The sequence below is a fragment of the Cornus florida genome, unplaced genomic scaffold (genome assembly GCF_030987335.1).
Source record: "Cornus florida cultivar Cherokee Brave unplaced genomic scaffold, ASM3098733v1 CherokeeBrave_3.0.0_Hap2_Chr11, whole genome shotgun sequence".
In the NCBI taxonomy this organism is placed as follows: domain Eukaryota; kingdom Viridiplantae; phylum Streptophyta; class Magnoliopsida; order Cornales; family Cornaceae; genus Cornus; species Cornus florida.
In genome coordinates this window covers 106,776,781-106,788,376 of record NW_026775581.1, presented here as the reverse complement: position 1 = coordinate 106,788,376, position 11,596 = coordinate 106,776,781, and the positions used below count along the sequence as shown (strand labels likewise).

The following is an 11,596-nucleotide window of genomic DNA, read 5'->3' as shown; positions in this document are numbered from 1 at the left end:
CCCAATTACAAGATTAGTAGCAATTCAGCATCCATATTAACTAATAATAATTTCTCGCAGTGCTATAGCTTTATATATTGAGATAATTCGCAAGTGATAGGTTATCAGTGTTATTGGTACATATATTGAGATCATTAGCAAGTGATGAAGATCTTAAAGAATTGGTGTATTGGTTCTATTAGCTCTTGAACGGCTGTTACCTTAAGTGTGATGGAATTATACATGTACCCTTCGACCCGAGATGCCATGTCATCTATATATCCCAACTGAAATTGGTTATTGTTTATCTAGGCCATGTTTTGTCCTTGTTCCTCGGAATATAAAAGATCGTCATTCTCGATTGGCCATTACTTGTGCGTTTAAGAAAGCTCTTAATAATGTTGTTTGTGATCGAGTTACATGTGAGTCATGATTTTCTAAAAGCGACATCTTTTTTCAGACAGAGAGAGTATATACAAAAGGTACAACCGTTAACTATATTGAAATTAAGTTATATATACAACAAGTAGAACCATTAGATTGAAAGATGTGAAAGGTGATCAATTTAATCCCATAATATAAAATAAAATTATATAATATTTCAATGATTTCGGTGCTCTCGGGTTAGACCCGAGCCCAACCCAAATTGGACTTCAGCTAGAAAGGATCAGCCCAAGTTCAACCCAAATTAATGAAATAACAATCCCAGCTTGAAAAGAAATTGGGTTGGGTTCGAACACCCTTAAACATGATTGCCGGGATTTGCCCGGCACCGAGTATTGAGTACGTTATCCAATGAGTTTAATCTTAATTATGGAGTTTGCTTAGCTAAAATAAGTTTTTTTATAAAATCATATAATAATTATGGAGTTTGCTTAGCTAAAATAAGTTTTTTTATAAAATCATATAAATTCATAACGAAGGCAAAAAAAAAATATTAATTCAAGAAGTCAAAGTGTCAAAAAAAACCAAATGACTCCTATTCCACATTTTCTTTTTCACATGGTCAAAACCAAAAGTTGATTTTTAAAATAATCAAATCGCCCATGGTCTAGAAGCCCATCAATTTGCTACAACGTATTCCACACGGACGGATTTTGAAAGCCCATTTTTTGAGTGATCTTTCATTGCTTGAAGTCGAATTGGTATTCAAACCATTTCGCTCACCATATATTGCTCAATATAATCTATATATATAGAGTGAGAGAATTATCAAGAAACCATAAGTTAAGATGGAGAAACTAGTAGATTTCAATGAAGAATTAGCTGCCTCAATAGATGGAAGGACCATTGCTATTATTGTATTTGCAGCCATACCCATTACGTCCTTGCTTCATCTACATGCCAAGGAGTACTTGTGGTCACTTTTAGTCGCAATGTTCCACCACCACTACCACTGCGACACCACAGTTACAGAGGCGGTGGAAGGAGAGAGAGAGGCGGACAATGACAGCCTGGAACTCGAATGCGTAGTGTGCCTCTGTCAAGTCTCTGGCGGCGAGAAGTACCGGATCCTCCCGGAGTGCCACCACGGCTTCCACGTCCACTGCATAGATGCCTGGTTGCAAGCCCATTCGACATGTCCTCTATGTAGAAGTCCGGTCAACACTCTCTCAAGGCACCGTAGAAACAATGGACATGTTTATGATGGTCTGGTTTCTTGTTTGCTCTCTACTTTTGATCATGTATGTCAATGGATGCAGAGTCCTCTCAACTTTGAGCTTACGTCTGCCCTATGTGAGAATTCTAATTACTTTTGTTGATGTAATTTTTTATCACCCTTTCTAGGAAGAAATTAAGGATAATTATCTTCTTTTGTAATGTACTAAATATATGATATATATTCGTTTGTATGAATATTATAGTAGTTTTTAAGTCTGTCAACTACTCGTTAGCAAGTGATTGTTCTCAAATGCGGTTATATATTCTCAGCAAACAATTAGATACATGAAATTCAATTTATTTCAATAATATTTAATATTGCTTTTCATGTACCCAAGGTCATCCAAGAGTCTAAATTAGTTTATATATAACAGATACAATGTATATATGGGCGCCTTTTTTGTCCCCCTTCTTGGAGATGATTAATGAGTGATCAAAGCTGTAGTATCATTTTGGGTGTACAGCCCACCATTGTGTAGCAATGTTTGTGGTTGGAAGAGATTTGAACTTGGGGTTATGTAATTTAATGATGAAATATTTTAGAAATTTCATGCATCATATTTACCTAAACTAATAAATGAAATAAAATAAAATATAGGTCAAGCTTATCCCGAAATCAACCCAATTCTAGTTCCTACCCCCAGAATGTCATAGTGAGAGCTCAGCCAGGTCTGTGCTATGCATTAGAAGGCAGGCCAATTTTGGATTGGTTCAATTGAAATAGTTCTATGCCAAGTCATATAAAGCGAGAATAAGAGCGAATTCGAGAGTGGGAGTGTGAGAGCGGTAAAATTAAGTCATAAATAGTGAGAATTTGAACGTGAGAGTGACGCTTGTTGAAAACGATTGTTTAACTTAAATTTTATGTACTACTCCCTCCGTTCCAAATTAAGTGTCATCATGGGTCGCAGTCCCCAGCGACACTTAATTTGGGACGAAGAATGAGTCAGAGTTCCCAAATACAATACTTAATTTGGGACGGAAAAAGTAAAATAATGTAACAATTAATGTCGACAACACTTTATTTCCTAAAATATATAGGATTTGATTTTGGGTAAATCAATCAATGGCCATGTTAAGTGTGCCTATTTAGCCTATTAAATTTCAATCAAAATCTTAACTTGCAATCAACCAAAGGGTGGTGATCCGTTTCAGTTTACAAATTAGGATTGGTAGAATAGTTTGGTAATTTAAGTGCTCTGGTTGGTAAAATCCAAAATAACAAACTTTATGAGTTCAAGACTCTCTCCATTTGTATTTAATACTATAAAATTACATAATTATCACACTCAATTATAATTCATAGTCCGATATCGTTAGCGGTCACAGTGTAACAGATTTAGACAAATATCGGTGTAAACTGATCTATTCATGAAGGTGTGTAACAATGTCAGACCCTTTAACAATAGTTATGAACCAATCAATAAGTTACATATTTTACTCCTAATCAGTCAATACGACCAACTATGCACTCAATAAATCATGCATGACTTCTTCAAAGATATGAGGTAACTCAAACATTTGAACCAAATTGAATCCTTGTTGGGCAAGTTTGGTTGGTTCACAATTATAAGATAAAATTGTGGTATATATATGCAGCAATATTAAAGATGGATGCCAATACCATAAAAGCATGAGAAATAGGTCCAATAATGAATATAATAGAGTCGCATGATGTATGTCTTGTGTCCTTGCAAGGTTAATTCATTGCTTATGGGAGGCATGCATCAAAAGTAATGATGGTTGACTGCACTATATCATTGAATCCCCCACCAAAACCAGCCTCAATTTTCAAACTAGAACCTTTCCCTTCAATATCTAATTCACCCTACACTACTATCTACATATATAAAAGTTAATGAACCAATATATATATAATATATATGTATATAGTGATATGATCACAAGATTCTGAAGAGTAGCATAAATTATTGTCATAATTAGGAGTAAAATACACATCTTAGATCCATCATTTTGTCTAACATAAGCAGAAATTTCGGAATAACTACTCTTGACTTTTGGCTTAATTTGGGGCCGAACCGCAGTTTCCGGTAAAACATATTTCTTTCGGTGTACAAAGCTCAGTGTACCTCCGACTGACTGATGTCAATAAAGACAAAGGAAAAAGGAAAAGGGACAACAAAGCCACTGGTTCACAGTGAACCTATTTGTTATTAATTGGAATCAAAATCTATTTCTCCTGTGACATTCAACATTGATAGTGGCGAAATTTATCGATCGAGATTCATGCATTGTAAGATTTTAAGAGAATCACAACTTTTTATTTTTTCATTTTGAAAAGTCTAAAATAATTATTTTATTTTTTTAATAATAATAAAAAAATTAAAAATTCAAATCTCTAAAAAAAACCAGCTGCATAATACACTCATTGTGAATATTTTAATTAGTGCAGATATTATGGGAAGAGTGGTGGATTATGAAACCATGCACCCACTAATCTTTTTCTTATTAAATTCAGTTAAACCATGGAGGATCCGACTAGTGTTAGTGGGCTCCACGGGAATTTTTCTATTTTCTATGACTTTGTTGATGTGATTTTTACTCAAAATTAACGCCTACATTAAAGGAGTGGTCCGTGGGAGGATTACAATGCACCCTCAAAAACTGTTTTTTAGAGATTTTTTTTTCATTATTCACAATTTTGTTTCTTTTTACTTTGAAAGATAAAAAAAATATTTCGTATATCATTAAATTATAATCTTTAAATTTATTTATTATTATTATTATTCTTATTATTATTATTTTTTCCTGAAGTTGAAATAGAAGTCTGTGCTGATATGGTCTCCGGGCTACTTTGACTTGATTCACAACTTCATTACGTCAACTATATAATTAGAGGACTTTGTTAAGATGCAATATTTTGTTTCAAATTACTACAACTCAAACCTTTTATGAGAAAATAGGTTTAAAGTATTATAAAACAGTTGAATAGTCTTTTTTAATATAAAAAAAAAAAAATTATATATTTTTTTATTAAAGAAGTGAAACCTTCCATTTAGTTATATTTAGTATAAATAATTAATTAAAAATTATTTAATTAAGTAATTCACTACGAGTGTTCAAGTATCACTATTATTTTTATCGTTGTGACAAGTAACAATACTCAGTTTTTTCTAATTGGAACTTAAATAATCATACTTTCACTTTAAAAAAGTAGAGAAATACCAATAACTTAGGTAGTGAAATCTTGTAATCCTATCTTTTAAACTTAACACAAAAAAAATAATAATAATGATAATAATAATAAAAGCATTGATAGAATAAGTCTAATCCAAATCCATGTTTTGAGCAGTTGATCTCTATGAGTTATTGCATTATTGAAGGTAAACCCTATCAGTTTGATTAAAAGATCATTAATGCACTAAATCTATTATCTGAGTTAGCAAGAAGTTAACAATTCAAATATCCTAGTGGTAAAATTATTACAATTATTTAGGTTTTTCTAATTCTTTTGGTGCAAGAAATTCAAAAAATTTAAGTTTTCTTTCCTAGTACAACTATATATTTTTATTTATTTATTTATTATTATATATATATTTTTCGAAAGATTAAGCAAACTTATACACTTATACCCCCACTGAGACTTAAATCCCTATCTCTCATTTGAAGAGGTGGATTTATCAGTTATACTTGATGATCAATTTTAATTTTAATTAGTGATTGATAATAACATATTTCTTTACTTTAAAGTGTTTAAATCAACAATATATATACCAATAAGTATAATTTACTATTAATGTGTACATTGTTGATTTAAAATATTTTAAAAGAAACGGACATGTCTTTTTCATTAAGCTAACTAAGAGTCTTTGTTGAACAATGAATATCAATAATCGAAGTAATTAATGAAATACTCCGTATATCAATTGTCAAGTGTAGTATGGAGTAGTTCTCTCTTTTCCCTTTTTTTATTCTTTGAGAAGAAATTAATAAAACACAAAGAATTAGAATTGAAATAAAAGTACATAAAAAAAAAAAGAGAAAAAAAAAAGTTGGAGATGAAAGAAAGACAAAAATAGACTGTTGAAATAAAATTCCATACATTTCACCTTCTCACATATTCTGAAATAAGTGTTGTTCATTCATTAATTATTGGGTTAAAATATAAAACTCCCCACTGAATTTTTTAAAAAAAACCCTTACATTTTAATACTTTATCATATTGCTCGATTTTTTAACATTAAATGTGCACACGATAGTTACATATGCTCTTGCAAATCAAATTTTACGGCGAAAGTGTCCCTTATTGAGCACGTGACAACCATCTGCCATGGTTAGTTTTGTTATTTAAAAAAAACACCCTCATCTCTAATTATTTATTATTAATTCAATTTTAAAAGGAGTAAACGAAAGAAATGTGAATTTAATCTAATATTACCCTTCAAATTTGGGTGCAAATGGCATAACAATGGTCAAAATGCAGCCTCTGCGGAGTCGTATTGTGACTTCTCTCTCTCTGGTTGATTGACTGCTCCGTCACTTTCACTCTCTCTAGAGTAGACCCAAAGATTGTCCTCCTTTTCTTCCCAATTAGAGTTCTTCAATTTCTAAATTATCATCTTCACCTCTCAACATTTTCTTAAAAGGGCATAACATCTTCATTTTCTTTTTCACTTATTCAAACTCCCAACCCAAATCCATCTCCGTTTCCCTCTTTCAATCTTTCCTTTTTGTTTCTCGAGATTACCGGGGAAAATTCTAACTGGGTTTGCTTTGAATCTCGAGAATTCTCCTAGATATTCAACAATTGAAAGCTGAATATTTCTCGTTTTTTACCTTTTTGGTGAGTGAGAGATTACGACGGAAAATTCTTACTGGGTTTGCTTTGAATCTCCAGATTTTCCTGGAAAATTCCAACTGGGTTTGCTTTAAATCATCATATTTTCCTCGAAACTGAATAATTGAAAGCTTGGTTTTTTCTTCTTTTTTTGGTGAAATTCTGGTAGAATCAGACCCAGAACGAGAATCTAAAAATGGGGGACCGGGACTCATCGGAGCTAAACCAGAAATTGGACGACATGTCGGCGATTGAGCTCACCGGAAAGATCATGGTGGTAGCTATAATAGTCCTCTTCTTGGTGGTGGTCTTCGTCTTCTTTCTTCATCTCTATGCCAAATGGTTCTGGTACCGTCGCCAACAAGACGCGGCCGCTAACGGCCACCCCACCCGACGGCGCCGGCGCCGCTTCGACTTCGCCCCCGGCCATGTAGAATCAACCGCCACCGCGGCCCTCCGTTGCGGTCTCGATCCCTCAGTTCTCAAATCAATACCGATATTAGAATTCAATCCCAAATCTTTCAAAGACGGATTGGAATGTGCAGTTTGTCTCTCCGACGTCTCGGAAGGAGAGAAAGCTCGTCTGCTTCCGAAATGCAACCATGGCTTCCATGTGGAGTGCATTGACATGTGGTTTCAATCCCATTCCACTTGCCCTCTTTGTCGAAACCCTGTTTCGAACCAAAACATCAACACTCCTGAATCACCATTAGAGACGACAGAAGAGAGCTCGTCTGTTAATGGGTATTCAACAGAGTCCCCAAATTTCCCAACAAATGTGTTGTTTTGGGGGAATCAGAATCAAGTTAGTACTTTGGCTTCTTGTTTGGAAGAAGATGATCGTCAATGTCCTGCTTCTTCTCAAATCCCCTGTTCTTCTTCTTCTTCGTCGTCAGCTACAACAATTGGTAACTCAAATGGAAATGGAATGTTGGTCATAGATATACCTAGGCAGATGAATGAAGAGGAAGAGCCAAAGTCGCCGGCGATGACACGGTTGAGGTCATTGAAGAGGCTTTTGAGCAGAGATAGAAAAGTGCTCCCTTGTAGTCCCAGTAACGTGGATGTGGAACAGGTGGGCTGAGTCCAAATTCAGCACACACAAACACACACTATCACACACACATATATGATGCACATTGATTTGAGTGAGGAGATGACATCCCAATTGATCTATAATTGATTTTGATGTCGAATTCCACAAATGTCTGAGGCTTGGAGTATTGGTGGTATTGGGGGAGAAAATGGTAGCTCCCATGTATTTGTTAAATCTTCTTTTATTCTTGACACCGAATGGTGCAGAGTCAGTGCTTGATATCTAGGCATGAAGTTTGTTTCTTTGCTCTTGAAATGAGCTTCTGCAACTGTTTGTAATGAATATATTGTATGTAAATGTAGCAGGCTTCTCTGTTTGAGAAGGTGGACCAATTAGTCCTCTTCTCTCACAGAAGATGTATTTTGCAGCCCTCACATCCATTGTTCGATGTTGGGTTCATGTATTGCATAGCTATTAATCCAATAGATTTAGTTAAATTTGATTGTTGTGGACTTGATGTCTATTGAATATGAGATTGAATGTGTCTTTCTGTTAATAATACCAGTTCAATACCCGAAAGACATGAGCTTACAAATTACATAGAATGCTTGCGGCTGCAGGCGTATATTTGTGTTGAAGTCCGGCTTAGTCTTAAAATTGAACTAAATTTTTTTCTTTTTCAATTTCAATTTCAAGGTGATTCTGTGCTCCCAAATGCAATATTATAAAAAAATCACTTCCACTGATTGTCAAGTTCATTTGATCTGTATTTTCTTTATGGTTGTCTTTTTCTTGGCTATAAATTTTGCTATCCACAAACGTAACGAATCCAAAATAAAATCTTCCACATAAAAGTAAACACTTAACACAAAGAATATAAATATTTATACGTGATTTGACAGTAATCTACGTTCACGGTTGGGATTTGGCAAAAGCCTTCACTATACGTAAAATTGGAAATTACAGGTTTTCAATCCCTCACTCTATTTCTGCACGAATTTTAGAATTTCTCTCTTACATCACTCCAAACCCTTAGCGCCCTTATATATCAGAGTACGAGAGAGTACGAGAAACTAATTAGGGTCCATGACCTAAGAACAAAATCGAGTTAAAAAAATTTCAAGCCAACGCGACCCGACACCAAATTCAGACCACAACATCACACTACCTATTGAGGATCTTGATACTTGTTTGAGTTGGAAACCTTGTAGTAGGTGATCAAACTGTAGCAGACACACTAGGTTTATTTGATCTGTATTTTGAGAAAGGTTGTCTTTTTCTGGGTTGCTTATGCTATAAAATTTTGCTACCTATGCAAGATGTTGATACTTGAGTTGGTAACCATCAAAGAGTAGGTGATCAAACTGTAACAGACACACTAAGATTATAAAAATGATCCATTTTAAAATAATATAACCCTTTTAATATTTGATAGCTTGCTTGATCCAGCCTTGGCTGGGTTTTTTATTCTGATTCTTGTTTTATCTTTGCATATGCTCTTTTTTTTTGCTGAGAAGCCATATGAAAATGAAGGGAATTTGAAAATTCAAAAATTAAATGGGGCTTGGAATGACTGTTAATTCAACATGTTTACACTTCTTGGCAATGTAACAAAATAGTAACCAATGGACATTAGCTCAGATGATATGATCTCTCCCTCCAAAGGAGAGAGACGTCGAGTATTAGTGTTCGAGCTCGGGCAATAATGCACACACCAGCAGAAAATGCTCAGAAATTCATTCAAGACTCGATGATACTTAGACAATTCAATTAAAAACAGTAAAACCGAAGCACTTCAAATTAAGTTGGCTCATTAGTCTTACTTTCAAATATCTTTCTATTGTTCAAGAAAAACCAGACTTGCACTTTCCTAATACCTATATTCTTGCAAATCTCCAATTAACCAGAGTGCACGGTAGTATTGAACAAAGAAACAGCCATTTCCAAGCCCTCTGTCAACTACTTTCCATTGTTGACTACTATCATGTTACCAAGTAAACAGGTCCATAGGACTGAACATCATGAGTGTTGTTAAGCTGGCCAAGACAAATATAGGGCATCTCATTCTCCACTCTCCTTGTGGGGTGGAAAAACCTGGTGAGGGGCCCGGATGTTGGGCGTCGGGGCTTGCAGCTGGCTCCACCACCACTCCCATATATAGGACCGGAGGCATTACCGCGTTTTGACTTGGCTGTGTGAGGAATAGTTGGAGGCTCCACACTGGAATTGCTCTTCTTGTCATCTTTCCACCATGAAAACAGGGACTCTTTCCACGATTTCTTCTTCGTTTTCGCTTCACCCAAATGTTTCTTTCCAGCTCCTCCTAAACATGGTGGTGGTGCAGCCTCAAAATTCTCTTTGCTTGTGTGTTTTCTTGCTTCTTCCAAGAACTGATCGATAGAAAATTAATACAAGCTTAATGAAGTTACAATGCTAGACTAGCACAACTAACATAACATGATAACTTAGGCATCAATTTAAAGTGTTCAAATTGGAATAGTTTAACAGAATTTTTAAAAATAGGCATAGTACAAAGAAAATAAAGCTGTGACACTGATTTATAACTAAACACCAAAGAGATACTAAATAATTTATTCAAAAACATGTATATATCAGATGATGCAAAGGGTTATAAAGTTCAGAAAAAAAATAAGAGTTGGGTCAATCAAAATTGACAAGATCTGCTCTACTGACCAAGAACTCAACATGGTATACTCTTTTCAAAAGAAGATTAAAATCAGAATTGCAAAATTTAAAGAAAAACTACATGTATAAAAACTAAAAACTATTTTATGTACCTGTGAAAAATCCACCTGGGGATCAAAACCATAGTCATTGTAATCCCCAGCCTCATACTTTGGGTATATTGGAGATTTCTTCATACTTGCCTGCAACACACAAGAGATACTCAACACCATATATCAAAACATTGAAACTAGCAAATTATATATACCAGCAAAGAAATGAGGAGGAGGAAAGGAAAAGAATGGAAAAGCATCTCTTCCTAATCACATTTGATGTTTCAGAATCCATTTCTGTCACCAAGAAGGTTGATCAAAATCATTGGAGTGAAGTACCTTTCACTATTAATCCTCCCTTTACAAAAGGGCGATGGAACAGAGAAAGGGCATGAAAAAGAATATCTTCTAACCATTAAATTCACTCATTTATTTCCTTCTATTAATGGAAGATGTAACATCCAGCAACCCAATTGAAATCAGTGAGGCTGTAATTGAGATATATAGAGACATTATTGGGTAGTTGAAAGGCTTTTAATTGGCATTTTTGCATAGAAAAAGACTGGCTTGAAATGGAAGGTAGAGATTGTAAAAATAAAGATATACCCAAAATGAGCACAAATCCAAAGTATCCAAAACCAACAACACTTTATGAAAAGAAAAAAACGGGTAACTGAAAAGAATCAAAGAGTTTGCTTACTTGAGAATTCAAGCTTACCCATTAAGAAAGGGCTATTAAAAGTTGTAATAAAATAGAATAAAATTAATTTCCGAAAAAAAAAAAAAAAAAAAAGAATAAAATTAAAGAGTAATAAGTTTTGTATGCATCATAAGTTACCTCCTATATTGAGACCAACGAACTTGAGAAATTGCATAACCCTTTTTTTGCTCTCTCTTTGATGATTTTGGTTTATAAGAAGAATGAGATGCAGAGAGAGAGGAAAAGGAGTATTAAATAGGACCGTTTGTGGACTAAAGTAATGAGACATCAAAGTAGTATTTGTTAGATGGAGAGAACAATGATATATTTAATGAACAGCCAATCAGTTTTAGGCTTTTAGCTACAAAATCATTACTATGGCGTTATTCACGCCGCATATTTCGGAGCTTCTGAGGATGTTTTTGGAGGGAAACAGATTCCGTGTTACTGAAAATTATTTCGGACCCTAGACCCACAGTAAAAGTATTATTTATTTATTTATTTTGTTAGGGATGATGGTATATTGGTATCGGGTTTCTTAGAATACTCTCATAATTCATCGTCGAACAACATGCAGTCCACGTTCCATATACACGAAAATTTTTTCCAGAGTAAACATATAACTTATATAAGAGGCTATGCATTTGAGGATTAATGCAAAAAAAGTGAATGTATGACAACAT

At 34.3% G+C, this 11,596-nt stretch overlaps 3 protein-coding genes across 6 annotated transcripts; 2 read left to right on the top strand and 1 right to left on the bottom strand.

The window, feature by feature from the left end:
• The first annotated feature begins 1,211 nt into the window (after positions 1-1,211).
• Positions 1,212-1,742, top strand: LOC132281799 (RING-H2 finger protein ATL2-like). The gene has a single exon (XM_059783465.1). The coding sequence runs from the start codon at positions 1,212-1,214 to the stop codon at positions 1,740-1,742; it is 531 nt and encodes a 176-aa protein (XP_059639448.1).
• Positions 1,743-6,083: 4,341 nt separating this feature from the next.
• LOC132285265 (RING-H2 finger protein ATL3-like) lies at positions 6,084-7,987 on the top strand. Its single transcript, XM_059787433.1, has one exon. It carries the CDS (start codon positions 6,636-6,638, stop codon positions 7,521-7,523), a length of 888 nt encoding a protein of 295 aa, XP_059643416.1. The 5' UTR covers positions 6,084-6,635; the 3' UTR covers positions 7,524-7,987.
• Positions 7,988-9,245: 1,258 nt separating this feature from the next.
• Positions 9,246-11,184, bottom strand: LOC132285632 (uncharacterized). 4 transcript variants are annotated; one of them, XM_059787825.1, is made up of 3 exons: positions 11,052-11,184; positions 10,274-10,363; positions 9,246-9,865 (listed from the first exon to the last, which is right to left on the bottom strand). In XM_059787825.1, exons 2-3 carry the CDS (start codon positions 10,355-10,357, stop codon positions 9,458-9,460), a joined length of 492 nt encoding a protein of 163 aa, XP_059643808.1. In that variant the 5' UTR covers positions 10,358-10,363; positions 11,052-11,184; the 3' UTR covers positions 9,246-9,457. The 4 variants fall into 4 exon arrangements, with proteins under 4 accessions (XP_059643808.1, XP_059643809.1, XP_059643807.1 ...); XM_059787826.1 differs by lacking the exon at positions 11,052-11,184 and adding an exon at positions 10,553-10,946; XM_059787824.1 differs by lacking the exon at positions 11,052-11,184 and adding an exon at positions 10,488-10,565.
• Positions 11,185-11,596: the final 412 nt, after the last annotated feature.